At 35.8% G+C, this 19,012-nt stretch overlaps 1 protein-coding gene across 2 annotated transcripts in view; it reads left to right on the top strand.

Annotated features, from left to right (window-relative positions):
- Positions 1-88: 88 nt before the first annotated feature.
- The window catches only part of LOC139119313 (long-chain-fatty-acid--CoA ligase 4-like), a 27,271-nt gene continuing 8,347 nt past the window's right edge, over positions 89-19,012 (top strand). Inside the window, exons 1-6 of one of the 2 annotated variants that reach the window (XM_070683065.1) lie at positions 89-362; positions 13,715-14,107; positions 16,316-16,493; positions 17,312-17,418; positions 17,732-17,873; positions 18,391-18,535. In XM_070683065.1, the coding sequence (XP_070539166.1) occupies positions 13,757-14,107; positions 16,316-16,493; positions 17,312-17,418; positions 17,732-17,873; positions 18,391-18,535 (923 nt within the window). In that variant the 5' untranslated portion in view covers positions 89-362; positions 13,715-13,756. Of the gene's footprint in view, positions 363-8,701; positions 8,940-13,714; positions 14,108-16,315; positions 16,494-17,311; positions 17,419-17,731; positions 17,874-18,390; positions 18,536-19,012 lie in introns of those variants that run through there. The other variant, XM_070683066.1, reaches the window with a different exon arrangement.

The raw sequence follows: 19,012 nt of genomic DNA, 5'->3' as shown, positions 1-19,012 counted from the left end.
CTGTATGTATCACGTATATGTATTAGTCCGCTCACATCTATGTATCTCATAAGAGATAAAGCAAAATGTGTAAATTAACAAATATCATACGCGATAAATATTTTCTGGGGATAGCAGTAGGAAAAACTTTGTTAGAAATGGTTATGGAGAGAGTCGAAGGACTTTTTTTTTGTCGCGCGGAGTAATATTTAAATTACTGTTCAAATCCGCCCCTCTTTGGAAAAAGTCAGTGAATCACATTATCGTTTAAAAACCCTGTTGCACCGAATCACCCAACATCGAAGCTGAACAACCGGTGATTTAGCGTAAAATTAGATGTAAACATATTTACACGATAAGACTGCACTACCAAATCGGACAAGGTAAGGTTATCAAACCGTTTTTGCAATTTTTTTAAAAATTTTAATAAATTTTGATCATCCATGTTATTATTGTATTCGCTGCCACTCTTACTTATCGCACGCCCAGAGTGGCCACACGTGTACATCAGAGAGGCATGACCGGCGAACCTTTATGCCGCCAGCGAGTGTATAATCAATATAAAATAGCCTCATGATACAAGAAAATTGTCAATTTCATGCAATTTTTCTCGGAATTTCAAAATTTCTTTGTCCACTTATCGACGCATATGGTTCTGCCTGAAGTACATGTCCTTGGATCACATCGTACACTTTCTTTTGGCATACGCGGCGGACGTGTTGTCGTCATCGTCACCTGGTCGTGCATGTCCTCAGTTCTATTCAAAACAACTGCACCACGTCAGTATTCGCATCAAGTGACACGTCCCCATTATATATACGTGGCTTTTTCGAGATAATCCAATATGAAAGGCAAAAATTACTGGAATGGCCCTCCGCAGTATATTACTGATTGCTAAAGCAAGAGTTGTGTTGACCCCTTTCGGAGCCCCGATTCACTTCAGTGGATCAACTTCAAGGTTAATTACCCCAGTACGTGCACCTGTGAATAGTCTGCAAGACATATCTGTCAACGAATCGTACGAAAAACGTGCAAAATAACGATCGGGTGATTGTTCTCAGATAATGAATTTTATGGTATATTGCTTTTACATCAACCGAAATTTGCAATCCTTTTTTCCGCAGGATATCGTTTTTTCTTAATTTATTGTGAAGGTAACAAAAACCTGTCATACTAGGGTGTGTAGTAAGAAATCACCACACTGGAATGAATCATAGAATTTGTTTGTCTCAAAAAACATATTTTCAGTTGCGAGGAGTCCGACATATGTGTTTCTGATATACATGTACTATACTTGAAGTTACCCTACCTTGTGATCAAGATAACATTTGAATTTTTGATTTCTATCTCCGATCACTCTCAACCTCAAGTGCGCGTGCGTGCGTCACCATGGGGGAGTATTGACACGACTTACGAGTTTTTGCCATGTTTCAGTTTTGGAAAGCGTACTTTGTCATTTTTACATTTGGTTGCTTTATTTTAATTTCGTCGTGAAACTGAAAGAGATGGCGACCAAGTCCACTCTAGCAAGCTGAATTTGAGTGACATATCAGTGACTATAATCCATGTGATTAAGAGTACCATAGGTGGCATTGAATCTTCAAAGCATCACACACAACAAATTACTGTTTACAGAAATGTGCTGAGCACATGGATGGGTAAGGTTTTTTAAGTGGAATGTTTTGGATGACGGAATGCCTGTTTATGTCTTCATTTTGACCCACAGATACTAGAGTTTGAATACACCACATATTCTTTTGATCTACAAAAAAATTCTTGTATACATTGAATAAGAAGAGATGGCTTGACTTTTTAGATGGCAATTGTATGCAAAACAGCCATATACAAACTTGTTTTCAACTTTACAGCTCAAAAGGAATGATTCTTATTGGCTACATAGTTGCATTGAAGAAGTTATCAGCCAAAGAGAAGTGAAGTTCTAAATTTGCATTTAAATACAATAGTGAAAGGTTGCTGTTGAAGAGCTTCTCAAGGGCATTGTTGTGAGGACACTGCTTTCATTTTGCTAAACAAAGCTGCCACAAGGATGCTAGAATAAAGAAGTTCTTCATTATTTACAAGAGCAACCACATGCTGCCATCTGAACTTCACAAGTTTCTACTGTGCACAGTATTATTAATAAGCAATAAGCTTTATACTGAACAGCCACAGGAACTATTACGAGCAAATTTTATACTGTTTTACAAAACTTTATCCAATTTTAAGCCCACGTTCTTTAAAGTATTACTGAGCTGTTTAAACCAAGTTTTGCCATAAAAAAATGAAAGCTGTGTCCGATCTTTACTTTCATGAATTTGCCATAAAACGTGTTTACTGCACCTTTCCTTAGTGCATTGCAGTCATTGGTCATTCTTTCTTTCTTTTTTTGTTTTTCCCAATGTATGTGATGTCTAAGTTTCTGTAAAGCTTTGTATTGGCCATCAAACTTTTGTGTGGAATCTCACCAAACTTTTCAACCAATGCAAGCTTTCTGTACATTCCTTGCAGTTATTTATTTAGGACTAATAACAGCAATAAATAGAATGAACACATCTCTCAGTGAAAACAAGAGCAAGACACAATTTTCATTTGAAAATAAAGATAATCAAAATAATCAAAATATTTTTACTACTCAATGTTATGCTAGAATGCACCTCATGGACAGATATACAAACTCAAACTTTTCTGGTGCGTTAATGGGGTACAGCTTGTATGGATCTGGGGGATTATTTTGAAGTTGAAGAAAATTTCAGTTTTCAGTGTTATGAAAATGAAAAATTTAGATGTTCTCCTGCGCACACTGTGAGGAATTTCCTCGCCGGGGAAAAAATATCAAACTTGTTGAATATTTTGCTAAAAGGCACAGAAGGAAAAGAAAATTAGGAAAAAATCAGCTACATATGAGAGTAAAATGGCTATGCAAAAGACCACCAATGAAATTTTTCTCAGCAAAATTCTCTGTGTGGCAGGCTTCAGAGAACATACAAGTGCAAAGGCATCAATCATGGAATACTCAAAGTCAAGTTTTGTTGAGTAAGCATTTTATAAAATTATCATATTACATACTTTTCAGCCAGGTCTCCCAGTCAGTAACCTACTATGTAAATATCCTTTACACAAGGACAAATCACATATTTAGATGATGCAGACATTGTTAACTGAATACCGGTATATTATTGTATACTGGTATTCAGACACATTATGTGCATGTGGTAACATGGTTATGAAAGTCATTGCTCAGGATTCGTTTTTTGATTAGATTTTAGACCTTTCAATTTATAGAAATTATAGTATGGCACCACTTGTTTCTAATGATCTAGCTTCAATTTTCTTATTCTCTTTGTTTACCATCGTTTATATATTATTTATTTATTGAATTATAGTTAAAATCTCACCTCTGCTCAAATAAAGCTATAGCCTCCAGTGTACTCCCATAATTCATTAGGAGAGTCGAATCCATTCCACTGAGTATAAGTTGTGTTATGTGCCTATTGTGCGTTGTTTATTTGCCTAAAAAATTGGAACAAATGCAACTTTGATTAGACATTGAAATGTTTTGCCTGAAATAAACACAGTAGATAAATTATTTGCCCCTTGTACTCTTTACAGTAATTATTTCCCCCTTGTTAATCTTGGCAGGAATTATGCATTGTTCAGAGTGAGTTGGAACAATAAGCAGCCAAAGATCACCCATTGTTCAAAAAGCTAAGAAATAGCCACCCACTTTGTTTTGTTTGGGTTGATCACAGTACACTTCTTTGATAAAGTGGGTACAACCTTACAATTGCTCATACATACAGTCACACAATACATGTTGCTATCATAAAAGTGAACAAAGGTCAACTGATGGCCATTGAGATTCCAATAATCTATCAATGATATGCTGAAGTGGTTACTATGCTGACTGTACTACCCAATACCTGTGACACCTGCAGTTGAACATACTTCTTCCAAACATATTAACACATTGCAATGACAAGATAATTACAAACTGTCAATTATTTATATATGAGTACGGTATGCATGGCTTAACCAGGTATGGGCAGTATCTGTGCAGTATAAATTGAATAACATACCATTGGTACATATTGTGTTGGTAACAATATTTGCCAAGCAATGGATGATAGCACCTTCGGGTTTATGTAGACTTTGTATATTGATCTCATCTTTCTTCTGTGACAAAAAAGTTTTTCATGCATTACAGAGTATGTAGTGTATGTTCTTGCTCACCGCATTGTCTGACAAGTGACATGTATTCTGTATAATTACCCAGCTTTTTTTGGTGCGTGACCGTTATAAGCAGTGACCAAAATTATTTTCCAGAGAATATAGCCTTAGCAGATTGGAGGACTGAAATAGAGAGGTTTTAAGCATTAATATAAGATTTTAGTTTAATCCACAACAAATTCATTGCCAAGTTTAAAACATATAAATTGTGTAAAAAATAGAATTTAGAAACATTAAGAAATTTTTTTTATGTACTTCAGTATAAACTAAACCTTTCGCTTATACACGATGGTCAACTTTACTGTAATTTAATGATAATAATATGCAAACCTAAAGATCCTTTTTCATGTGAAAAATAAAAAAACATGAGAACCATGTGAGAGCTTTGTGCCAACAAAACATGGATATGTTTACAAGCTGTCTGCTGCACAATCGTACGATGTCCATCATGTGACCCATAAATGTATCACGATTTACATTATCATGCAAATCGCATATTAAAAAAGGTCAGGCAACAGGAACATGCGCAGTCAAATTAATTCAGCATGGTTGTGTTTTGATGCAGGTTATAAAACAACCTTAAGCACAATCCATTACAGTCAGCTGATAATAGACTCATCTTCAGGTTTTAAACCTGTTCATTTGCACAGTGCACTGTTCTTGCTCACAGTAAACGTTTCATGGATATCAGATATTTTAAAAATTGTCAATTCCATATGCTTGTGTTTGATAGCTAGAATCCATGGAGTCATCAATAGTGTTTTGCTCAATTGCAGAATGTATCTGATTTAAAATGTGCGTGTCAGAAATATCAATCAACCAACCAAAGTCATATATAAATTTATTGAAACAAAAATCAGATACAGAAAACTGTAAAACAATTGATAAAATTTATAGAGTAATACAAGATTGATACAGGATAGCTTGGGCTACAATTATGATATCTTGGTGATGTGACAATGTAGAAATATGTACATGGCACTCGTGAATATTTGATATGCAATTGCAACACATCCACTCATGGTGTCATTTTCAATATTTATTTATATTCCTACTACTTAAAATTTTATAGTTGTTGTGAACATATGATAAATAAAATTATTTTGATGTCAATGAACAAACATCTGTATTACTCAGAGGATAGAAATACAACATACATGTACTCCAAACACGCCACTGAAATGTACAAATCAAGGAAAGGGCCAAAGGTCAATGCAAATAAGGGAGGGCCTGTAATGGGTAGTTTCTTGTCCAAGAATATTTCTGCAGTGGTGTCATGAATTAATTATCTTCATTCAATCAATATGCAGTCATGGTTGCAATTTAATAATAAATATTCATCAAAATTGCAGCCCAGTGTTTTGGAGTCTGATGTGCAGTGTGTAGCTCATGATATTTTAGAATACTAAATTTATTTGGTGAATTCCTGGTTGTGTTTTGAAATTGCATACCATGGCATTCTTATCTATGTACTGCCATGCATGTAGTCAAATTCCCATCCAAGTCTTTCTGTATTTATATTTTAATTTTCAGTTAAAGGTTAACAGTGAAAGTGGAAGGAGAGTTAGCATCAATTAAAACTTGTCAACTTGGCAGTGTCAGGATGCATCTTTTTAATCTGAAATGCTGTGTGCTGGCATAGTTTAGGATAAAACACAATAAACAAAAATAACTGAATCATAGATAAACTTCAACATGCTTACTGTAACGTGCACTGAGCATTACCAGTAATAACAGTAGCAGTCATACCATGTTATAAAGCAGTGTATTTTGTAATCTTCCCCAGTGCAATTTCTTATGCCATAATATTTTGCTGATGATAAGTCAGTGTTTGAAGCCCTTTGTTGACCGACCAGACTGTTGCATAATAATCCAATCTGGGGACAAGTGATTGCAATTACAATAGTGTAAATATAATATCATTGACCTACAATATACTTGTATAATCTGGTTTGTGTCTTGTGATCTGACAATCTGACAGCTGATAACGTATTAGAAAAGAAATGCCGTCTTTTATGTAGTAGCTTTCAAAATATTGAATACAATTCTTTGAATTTTATACTGAGACAATGCAGGTTGCTATTACCTTGAAAAATCAAATATTCAGTATCTCCTTATTTAAAATATGAGTAAAAAATTTTTGGCACTTTCATAAAAAATCCTCTTCTGAAGAGATATTCAAATAAACATGATTAACTTTATGAAGTTAAATAAGAAATTATCACCCGTGCTTTGAACCGTCTTTTGTTATTATTTCTTTCGGAGGGGGGAGAGGAGGTGAACATATTGTCAAAATTGAGATGCTACTTAAAAAAGAAACATGGAATATGCAAGGTGTTTATCAGATAGTTTTATCCATAATCCAGCATTTCAGTTCTTTTGGTGGACAGTGAGCAGTAAAACATGCTCATGGTCTTTTGTAATTTTGACATTTAATATTAATTGATTAAAACTTAGAAAATCATTGTATTGTCCTCCAGTAGCCTTCAACAAGCTTCAACCTTATGATAAAATCAATACCCAGTTGCTGTGTATTCATTGCAAGTGGATTTGATTTCGTTGACGTCAATAAGTGTAAGGTCAGTCATGAAATTGAAAGGCTTTGAAATCCTCGTGAACTGTTAGACATCTCAGTTCGAAGTATCACTTCAGGTGTCATCTGTCAAAGCTCAACTTCAGGAATTCAAAACTGTGCCCAGTATCCATTTTAACTTGTTCAAGATGTTTGTTGCGAAGTGCCAAAAACTGTCACACCTGGGTTTACCATAGACCGTTGCTTGTTCTTTGTAATTACATGAAAAGATAAAAATGATGTTTGTTTTCATAGACATACATGTATTCATGAAATACTCAATTTCAATGAAACGGTTGAAAAGTATTTGAAAAAAACTTTCAGTAATATTGCTGACTCGGCTGTTCTCAAATTTTAGTATGACTTTTGAATATCATTACCATACGGTACATGTAGAGAATTTCTCTACATGTACCGTATGGTAGATTTACATAATGCAATGTGCATGACTTTTACCATTTTATACTGCTGCTGAAAATGTTCAAATTCACAGGACAACCATATGAACAGAAAGTTTTATGAGAAAAGAAACCTGTACATATTGAGCTCATAAAATGTAAACATAGAAGACTGCTTGACGTGACATTTAATTCAGAGTTATGATGACGCATCTTCAGAGCATAAGGTTATCAAAGGAATTTCTTGAGTATGCTACCATACGTCAGTGCATGTTTATTTACAGCCTCATAGGACAGTCAGTGAAATAATCGTTCTATGGTTTATCATAAAGTTCTTTATCTGAGGCGAGGTAAAGGGTGTATGTCAACCAACTTACTAGTAAGACAAATTTATCTCATAGGTTCCATGTTAAAAGGTTTAATCCTCTTTGGGGAATAAGGGATTAAAGCATAAGTATTGCAAGAAACGACAACATAGAAAAACTGCTGAAATGCTCAGATAGGCTTGAATGAAGAAGTCCTCCTCTCCATCTCGTGACATGATCCAGTGAATGGTATTCTATACCAGCACAGCTTTCACACTGACTGATAAAAAACTGATAGTTTCTATTGTTTGAACGTACAAATAAATGATATCAAACCTTCAGTTTAATGCTCCATTAAGATTTACTGTTTTGAAGTTGTGACAATGTATCAACATGTGACAACTCACAGTGCTATTGCACTAGTTATGTAAAAACCAATGATATCGATTTTCCACTAACAGCACATTTCTGATGTGTGAAATGTTTTTAACCCCTTAGTACAACATTTTGGAATGCTGTTGCTATTGCTTCTAAGATAGATATCTGATTAAAGAAATTTGGTGAAATGCTGGAACATTTTAAAATTTTGAGCAGAATTATTTTTGAATGAATACCCTGGAGTCATCGGGTCAAAGTTTATGATAAATTTAGAATTTTAAAAACTGCAGGTGTGATCATGTGACATAAACTGATACACTCAAGTGATTCATGTTTTGGACTTATATCAACCATATGGATATGAATGATTAAAATGGATGTATAGTATGCACAGACAATAATAAATCAGCAGATACCGTACATGTATCGTATTATGTACCTCAACCTCAGCACTGATTGGAACAATTATTTCCCACGCCATATAGCATTTGTAACATTTCTCCTTGCAAGGAAAATTCCAATAAATTTTTGTACCTTACTAAGTTACTTTTGACATGTAAGCTCTACTGTCATATTGCAATTGGAATACATTATTTTCTTGTTCATCTTTCAAGTAATACTGATCATCATTGAAGATCTACTCACATTACTGTTAACGGTAGGAAGACGGTTGTCCTTTTTAATCAGGATCATATACATGTAGTACTATACAGTATGAGTGCACTGATCTCAGCCTGTACATGATGTATTTCTGAGGAAGAACCAACCTCAACCTTGACCTGCAGTTCCACCCTGAGTCATATCATTACAAGCAGTCTCGTGGATTACCGGTAATTTACATAAGTGAAGTAGTACCGGTAGTTTAGGGGGCGGGTCAGCTTTTACAGTGATACAATCCATAGTAGTCAGTCTTCTCTTTTTTTTTCGTGGAAATCCAATCTCACATCCTGGTTTTCCTGTATCAAAGGCAGAAGTGTATACAAGGAAATTATTTATGAGCAAGTTGGTTTTCAGCAAGTAAGCAGAGGTTGAACGTTCTGTTTCAAGTATACTTATATACTGTTGGCCAACACTTACAAGGTAGGCAAATGTTGAGTAATTATTAGTCCCCACGGACACCGTCCGGGGGGACTTATAGGTTTGGTCATGTCCGTGCGTGCGTGCGTGCGTCCGTGTGTGCGTCCGTCCGTCCGTTCACGCAGATATCTCAGAGATGCCCAGGTCAATTTCTTTCAAACTTTGCACAAGGATAGTACCCTACCCCATACAGATGCACGTCGATTTGTTTCACAATGCGATCAAATTTGGCCGTGTTAGAGGACTTTTTAGTTTTCACCTCCATAGACTCCCATGTATAAGGCCATCTCCATAGACTCCCATGTATAAGGCAGTCCATAGACTCCCATGTATAAGGCAGTCCATAGACTCCCATGTATAAGGCCGAGAAAAATAAAATTTAGTTTCTCATCGTATTCATATTGCAAAAAGGATGCAGTGACACAGTTTTTAGTCCCAACAGATGAAGTCCAGGGGGCTTATAGATTGGGTCGTGTCCGCCCATGAGTCCATCTGTGAGTCCATCCTTTCACACAGATATCTCAGATATTTTGACAAAATGTCACGTGACCTTGGTGACCTTGGTGACCTCAAATATATATATATGTCCATAACTCGGTAACCACAAGTGCTACACCCTTCATATATGGTATGATGGGACAGCTTATGACGCCATATATTGTGCCTCATTAATTATGCGCATATCTAATATTGAGCAAGCCAATAGAGCTAGAGGTCTGATTTTTGGTATATAGGGATAACTTAGCAATAAAATTTTTTTGACAAAATGTCACGTGACCTCGGTGACCTTTGACCTCAAATACATATTTGTCCATAACTCAGGAACCACAAGTGCTACTACCTTCATGTATGGTATGATGGGATACTTTATGATGCCACATATTGTACCTCATTAATTATGTGCATATCTTATTTTGAGCGAGCCAATAGAGCTAGAGGTCTGATTTTTGGTATATAGGGATAACTTAGCAATAAAATTTTTTTGACAAAATGTCATGTGACCTCAATTACCTTTGACCTCAAATATACATATTTGTCCATAACTCAGTAACCACAAGTGCTACACCCTTCATATATGGTATGATGGGACAGCTTGTGACACCACATATTGTACCTCATCAATTATGCGCATATCTGATTTTGAGCGAGCCAATAGAGCTAGAGGTCTGATTTTTGGTATATAGGGATAACTTAGCAATACAATTTTTTTGACAAAATGTCATGTGACCTCGGTGACCTTTGACCTCAAATATACATATTTGTCCATAACTCAGGAACCACAAGTGCTACTACCTTCATGTATGGTATGATGGGAGACCTTATGATGCTTCATACTATACCTCATTAATTATGCATATATCTAATTCTGAGCAAACCCATAGAGCTGGATGTCTGTCATACATATGCACATAGATTTGTTCTGTGATACGATCCAATAAGGCCGCCATGTGGCCATTTTATTATGATTTTTTCATGTCCTGAACTACAGCTCAGACATTCAAAAGTATTTTTATCACAGACCTTATGAAGAGTACTCTATCCTCTCTGAGGACCTGTAATCAAAGTACCCATTAACAAGTGGGGACTGTGTCATCAACGATGACTAATTATTTGATAACAGTATAGTATAGTGTGTGCCAGTATAATTGGGCCTCACTGTGTAAAATTCCTGTGAAGATATTGTATATTTTTAATGATTTTGTCAACTTTACCATTTGTCCCGTATAAACCTGGGAGGGATCTTGCTGTTGTTAGTCAAGATGCCAAAGGGATGTTAATATTCAACCAAGGTTCATTGAAAAATTTATTTTTGTCAAAATCAAATGTCAACAGAAGATATGACAATGTGACAATGTGTACCTACCTACTGGTATATCCTTATTCATATCTTAGGGTCAAGGATTAACCACTTCCTTAACCAAATGTTAGTTGAACCCTTATTAGCATTAGGAATATGCAGGTGTAAGCACTACCTTGATTACCTCAAAGTTCAATGTTGTACTTAATTACTTGTCTTCCACTTTCATTCATATGAAGGCAAAATTCCAATTTGTACTTGTATGTCAAATTAGACCCTTTATATCTGCTATTTCATGTTCCATAGAAAGTCTCCACTATGCCTAGCAATTTTTGAACTATGGCTGAGTAATCTAATGAACTATGAATGTGTTGTACCCGTAATTACAAATCGAATTACGTAGTTCTATTAAACAACTTCATCTGAGTGTTTGTTTTCTTGCAAGTGCTACGTCTGATGTTGTTTGTTGAAATACTAATGATCAGTGTTTCTTTTAAGGGCGGGTAACTTAATTTGTATATTTGAACATGGTTCCAGAATTCCCTGTTCTGTGCAATTATATTAATGGTAGAAGAAATAGTGCTGGTTTTCTGAAAGTGTATATACAACGTACAGTATGTTGCTAAACCATGGAAAAAATTTTTTTGATTCTGTGTTTTGGGACATCCCTCCATATTTCACTCCTTTTGTCATCAAAGTATGTTACTGCAGTCCGTGTTTTTTCCTTAGTATTTCGATCAAAGTGGGAGTCAGCAAACCATCAACCAGACACTTTAGCCAAACCTACCAGTACATGTAAGACATACCAACCTGAACATTTGCCGGTTGGCAAACCACATTAAACCGCTTATTTTTAGAAAGTCCGGTATTATCAAAGAGGAAGGAAATGAACTATTTTTACTTTTTTGTGTTGTCTGTTGTGGAAATCCCACGTCTCTTTCTGTTGTTATAAAGGTCGAATTGACTGATAAGTGAGGTAAAAACATGACTACTCAGACTAGTACAGTAGTATACCGGTAGAACATATCAGTGATTTCTGGCTTATCAGTGTTCTGATACAGTATTGTTACCGACAACAACTGCAATACTGGTACATTGTGAAACTTGTCCACAATGTGACTGTCTATTTTTATATTTCATGTCAGACATTGGAATTACAAATGAAACTGAAACTAGATCAAATGATTTGTTGTGGGCGAAATGAAGAGGTGGTGTACTGTAAAACCTAGACTGCAGCCAGGGACTGGACTCACCGACTGGACTTTAAATCAGAAATTCCAAATAAATTTCCAATGCAGCTTTCCTCAGATTTGTATAAGAATTTGTGAATTTATGTATAATAAATTTGTGCCAGAACTAAATGTTTTACTGGCTCATAAGGAAGGCATTTTCTAACAGGCGAGTCATAGCATCTCCGAACAGTTACAGTGAAATAGTTTATGAAAGTGTTCAACACTTTCCATCTACATGTACATGCATCATCATCTTGGGCCAGGTGAAAATTTGACAAATTTTTTCCTTTAAGGAGAAGGAGAAGACTAAAAATATGTATTTGGCCAGTAATCTGTGGAAAATTTGATATTCGCATACTTCCTACAAAGTGTATATAAGGAAGTTCTGTTTTACCACAAAGCTGTAAGTAGCAACGTCAAAAGATCGATGTTTGAAAAAAAACTTAATTGCTTAAGTTTGGGGTGGGGGGGTTTTTGGCCAAATTAATTTCTGTGCAGTCAAAAACGATTTAACGTCTTTTGGCAAATTTTACGATTTCAAGGCTGTTTTTTGTACGCTACAACCGATCCAGTCACCGTATTTTTGTTACTTTATAATGGTTTTCAATTTGTACATTGGTACGTCGTTTGAAAGAATTAGTACAGGGTATGAGTCCGCAATGTTTTTCAATTTTAGGTCAGTTAAGTTAAAGGGGGTTGGGGGGGGGGGGGTCTGAGGCCAAACTTAAGCAATTAAGTTAGATTTATTATGTTGAACTTTTGATGTTCCCCCTAAAATGTATCATGTTCAAATATTAAAATTTATATATACCACACATAAAAATATCCTTGAAGTGAGTGGCATGATTTCCAGGGTCTTAAAATGTTCAAAAATAATCTACTTCACTTGTTTCGCATACAGTGGTAAGCCATGTATTCTGTAAACTCATCTATGATTCATTAGAATTGAGTATGATACCCTGCCTACATTATATGTATGCGCTTCCGTGCCTGTAGGTACAATCTGCATCATTGCTTTGTTGTGATGGGCTTGTTTTACATGTATGTACCAGCAGGATAATTTCGAAGTGCATTGCTATTGAAGTAGTATGTTCAATGGGTGAATTGTGCCATTGCGTCCTAAAAAATTACAAAAAAACAGGGAAAATCTTTCTCATTTGTTGCCAAGAGAAAAGATTGAACTTATACTTTTTGTTATTTGATAGGTACTTTCTTGCAGTACTTTCTTGTCAGGAATAGATACATTTATTTATATATAAAGTGGCACTTTGATTTACAACTTTGAAAAGCTGCAGTTATCGTTGACCTTGCAAATGCCCGGAATTCAATGAAGAACTGGTGGCTTTTTCAGAGACGTTTAAATTTTGATGGTCTGCAAAATATTCCTAAGACTGAGCATTCATCTCTGGCACACTTGTATTTAAATCTGAACTAGGGAATACAGACACATTAATGTATTTAAATCAGAACTGGGGAATACAGACACACTCTTGTATTTAAATCTGAACTGGGGAATACAGACACACTCTAATAAGTAAGTCAATGTACCGGTATGGTGATACATTGTACTAGCACAGTATCACGGTGTGTACTGTTGTTCTTGTGGGCTCCAGGAATAGTAACAATCAGAACAAGATATCATACTGTATCATGAAAATTTGTACTTGCAGCTTTGTTACCCAGGTGTGTGAACAAGTATACGAATGACTTTGATACTGAATATTTGTTTTATAATTTTCTTCTTATAGGACAACATCTTTTCATCAACGTGACTGTGAGGGATCACCAAGATGGGGGAGCCCATACATGTGAAGATTATTCTCTTTGTGCTGTCTGTAGTTGCATGGACATACTTTATAGCGACGTACATACCATGGTACATTTTAACGTTCTTCAAGCGGCGACGAGGCAATCGCGTCAAAGCGACCCAATTCATCCAATTTGATACACGTGATTCATGTACCTATCGAGCGTCAGATAATCAGGAAACACTGACAACCAGCGTGTTTAAGGACTGCTCAACACTTGATGATATGTTCACCAGGGCTGTTGGTAAATATGGAAATAAAAGATGTCTTGGTACAAGGGAGGTTTTAAGCGAAGAGGATGAGGTCCAACCAAATGGCAGAGTCTTTAAAAAGGTAATGCATGCACGCATAAATTATACCACTGCAAATTTACGACACCATCATATCATTCCATCCATTGAACAGGTCTCTCATAAAGAATTCAGAAAGGTCAAAAAATATTTGCGTACCATAAAAAGGTAAAGATCAGGTAATTTTAAAGGGATAATGTGATTTTCATTGTCTGTGCATTTGAAAAACACTGTAACAAGTGATTTGTTTCCTACCTGAAAATGTGTCAACTTAGAAAATTTAAAAACTGATGGCCTCGAAAAGATGAATTGTAAGTGTTCATAAAAAATTCATCATCCAAGACTAATCAGTTACATGTATTGTGTTGACAGGGGGAAATTCATTTACCGGTAGATACAAGCCTAATAAAGGAATATTTTCTCTGCTCAAAATAACTGACCAGTAAATTATTATAATCATCTGATGTGCTTATAGAGCAACCATCACTTGTTTCATCACTGTCACTTTGTAAAACCTTCTGTAATTGTTTGCACAGAACATGGACTCTTCCTTTTACAGTGTAAAGGGGCAAATTATTTTAGTACTAGGAATAACCTCATCAAATGCAATTTGCTCTACCAGTACTGGTATTATCCATCCTTCAGTGTTTTTGTACCTGAGTGTCATTGTTACAGTGAAGTGTAAATTTCACTTGTTTTGTCTTGGGGTCACTTGTAATGAATACTCTGTGCCTTAGACATCCGTAACACTACTGAGGATATCAAATTCTGATTGTGTGACTGCTCCAAGACCCCCCAGCACTGTGAGTGTATTTTTGCTCAGCAGTACAGGTGCACACATAACTCTGAAAAACATACAGGTATGTAAGTGAGAATGGTTATGAGAAGCAAAGGGTCTCTCGGTATAGATTTGTATTACCGTACTTGGGGATTGGAAGGGGACGTAATGATAAGGTTTCAGATAATTTGTAATACCATGCAAAGCAGTAACAATGTCTTGATAAATCGCGTTGTTGAAAGTGACATTCGTTTTAACTGACTTCAAGCCCACTGGACAAACATTTTACATTAAGTATTCTGGTATTGTACAACATGATGTTTGTCATTTTCTTTTTATCTAGGATTTGTTTTTCTTTCTTGTGGACGTTGTTAAGTCTGAAATAAAGTTATAAATTAAATTAAAGGGTAAATGTGAAAGAGGTTAGTTGATAAACTCAGTGAAAGACATATGAGAGAGAGAGGGGGGGGGGGGGGAGAAAGAACGAAATGATTTCTTCACAGACTTTTACACTTAAGCATACAGAGCATTCCAATTTATGATGTACTTCTCAGTCAACACAGAATGATGCAGTTTCTCTTTTATTTTGTCAGAAATACATTAAATGTACATGTATCTGTTATAAATCTAGATAGTCTATGTAAGTGATTACATTTTGTCAACCAGATATCATAACTACAATGTATGATACTCTCCTGCTTGCCCAAATACTGGCATTTTTACATTCATGTTCCGTACATCAGCTTTTGAATGCTATTATTTATTGACAAAGGATAGGATGAAATAAATCCCTGACTGGCCTTCTGCAAAGCATTTTGCAACCCTAAAGATATTAAAGAATCATCTCTCCTAGATTATAATCACACCTGTGTGAACATAGTCTCCTGATTTATTTGCTGTGTGTCTGGGGTTTTGTGTTTGTCGGTTAATCTCAAAGAAATTTTGACACATGACTTGCATGTCAAGGTTGTAAGTGAATTAGTGGGAGCTAAAATGTAAAGGTCAAATGTCTCAGTACGGTATTTGAGAGGCCAAGACCAGACTACAGTCTTCAAGGCAATTCACAATTAGCAAATTCAGATAGTTTTCATGCCATAACCATATCAAAATATTTTGCCAAGATATTATCAAGTATAATGTTTACTGAAAATACAAAGAAGTTCAAATTTCTCCATTTAATAGAAAGTGCAGTTAATTTCCAAAAAAAACCTGTTCAAACAGTTTTGGCTCCTTAAAATACCTTTAAATATCAGAAGCTTCATTTCTTCAGCCATGTGAGGGTTGGGTCCTGACATTGTAAAAGGAACCAAATTCTTACATTTTTTATATTTAATCATAAAATGTCAATTGCTTTAATTTATATATGTCAAATTATTTTTCAAGCATACAAGTAGCCAACCAGAGAAAAATAAAATTAATTCAAACAGAAGGTACGGCACAATAATTCCATCACCTTATTTTCTTTCCTTTCAGCTAATTCTTGGTGATTACCAATGGGAAACTTTTCAAGAAATCGACAAACGAGCTGAAAACTTTGGCCAAGGCTTGAGTTCATTAGGGCTTAAACCTAGACGCAATGTGGTCATATTTGCTGAGACCAGAGCTGAATTCATGATCGCCATGCAGGCATGTTTCCGACACAACTTCCCAGGTAATTGAAGAAATTCTAGAAATATCAAATGTTTGCCTACAGTGAAATGTTTACCCGAGTGTAGGATCAATTTCCACACTCAGTTGCCTAGGTAAATTGGCTGCTTCTTGTACTTCATGTAATTAGATACCAGGATAATTAGTTTGACTACACTTTGGCACAATGCCAAAGTGGATTATTCTGTCACTCAAGTCTAATAGGGGAAAAGAGTGCGCCCTTTTCTTTAGGAAAGCAATACTGTAATTTGTTAACCAAGTGTCTTTGATCACATATAGGTATATGCTAGTAAACAGATGCATAGATACCATACACAGACATGTATCACAAGTTCTTTAAACAGCCATTCTTTTAATAGAGTCCTCAATCTCTATCATACCCCAGTTTATGTGTCTGACAACACTTTATAATTGTCAGTTAACTCATCTGCTCAACCATCAACCAACCTGTCTGTCCACTGAAACCTGTATGTGTAATACTTCAGAAAATCCTGGAATATTCAGGGGCTTTAAGTATATCAACCCCTTTATACCCACCTATTGTATCCATAAACAAAATTAGTAATCTTTCACATCCTTTCATCAGTAATTTCAGCACACAGTCGAAGAATGCTGAGCCGTGCCACCTCATGATAGGAATCAGTGGTAGTCTAAAGGTGCCTTTCATAGTGAATTAATACAAATGTACCCCCTAGGATAATGTTGAATTGTATAACAGCAGGGCCTGGACTCAGTATTCTTCAGTGTTGCCATTTCAGTCTGTAATTGAATGAGAGGAGTGATGCTGATTAAGTAACTGTTTTTTCATCTTTCACCTTTCAGTTGTCACAATCTATGCCACACTGGGAGAGGATGGTGTTTGCCATGGTATCAACGAAACCGAAGTAACACACGTCATCACCAGCGCCAGTCAATTATCCAAATTAAAAGTGAGTGTTGGGTAATGAAAATGTTTCAAGAGGTGATTTAAGAACCAGACTGTGCTTGCTTCACTGTGATTGTGAAAAGACTTTCGCTATTAATTACTTTTCTGCCAATACTGAAGAATTCAACAATATGGCATTAGCTGTATTCTGTGTGGTTTACTGAAACAACGTACTTGTCTCTTATCGAGGACCATGAATTGATGAATATCAGGCACAGAATTTACTAAATTTGTGTATCAAGGATTCCAGATTACTATTCATTAATTATAATATTCCTTGATTTTCCCCTCTTTTCTACCCCTCATTCTGTTTTCAGAACATTACTGATAGAATTCCAAAAGTCCGTCACATTATCTACATGGAAGATCAACTGTCAAGAGCTAACACATCGGGTTTCCCTTCAACAATACAGCTTCACTCCTTCACCAAAGTAGAAAGAATAGGACAACACAGCAACTGTAAGCTTTTTGTGGTTTCTCCACCAGTAGCATGTCAACTGTACCTTTCATTCACAAAGTGTCAGTGCAACCTAATGGTTATCAATGCTGTGGTTTGAACCATTTGCTGGCTAAAAGGGGGTGATAAGGCTAAGTGAAGGTTTGAGGGTGATGTTTTCCAGAAATCCATTATGAATGTCAAGTGAGCAGCCTTCACATAGGAGCGTGTGTTACTTCATAGAAGTGCTCCTCATTTGCTCATGTCCTCAACAGGAAAGAAGTTCTCAAGTCATCAAGCTCACTATGCTCAGTACGAAATAATATTTAGGACTTTCTTACTCCATGAAGAGTGGCTGAAAGTTGCACTCAGCCCTATACTGATACAATATCAAAACTTCTTGTATCATAAAGATTTCCTTTGCAACACTGCATGATCTGTTTGCTCAGCCTCAATACTTAAAAGGCTATCGCTGTATCTAGAACGTTAACATTTCACGAACTGACAGAGTGAGAACATCTCTTTTTTGTACCGTTTCAGATTCAAAAAGTAAACCTAGCAGAGATGACCTGGCAGTGATTATGTATACAAGTGGATCTACAGGAACACCTAAGGGAGTTATGATCAGCCATGGTAACTTGATGTCTGGCCTCTCAGGACAGTGTCAGAAAGTTCAAAATTTAGGGTATGTGGCCTGCCTGTAATGTCTTTGTCAAATGTTTTTTGTGATGTCTTTATTCTTGGTACTGTAGTTGGAGAGGAGAATAAACTGGAAAATAAGTCAACAAAATACTTTTTCAGTGAAGAGGTTCTTGTTGGTGTTTTTCCAAACATCTTATTTGAAATGTTCAAAAAGTACCCATTTCCTGCATTTCTTGGCAAGGTATGTCAAAGCATGTTGCAGTTTGATTGTTCCCATTACAGTTGTGTAAATATGCCATAGAGGGCGCTCTTCTAGGGTTCGTCTCCTCTGGCATACAGAATCATTTCTTAGTGTTGATAATGTTGTTAAAACTGTTCAAGAACATTGAAAAATCAGCAAAAATGTCAGAATTCATTTTTTATCATCCATCATCCTCTGTTGCCTTTTACATTCTGTATTTTGCTTACTTAACATTTTGTGTGTGCTTTGAAGTGATTATGGGAATTTATCAGTTTAAAG

Source organism: Ptychodera flava, chromosome 19 (assembly GCF_041260155.1).
Source record: "Ptychodera flava strain L36383 chromosome 19, AS_Pfla_20210202, whole genome shotgun sequence".
Taxonomy (NCBI): domain Eukaryota; kingdom Metazoa; phylum Hemichordata; class Enteropneusta; family Ptychoderidae; genus Ptychodera; species Ptychodera flava.
This window is presented reverse-complemented; position numbering and strand designations above follow the sequence as displayed.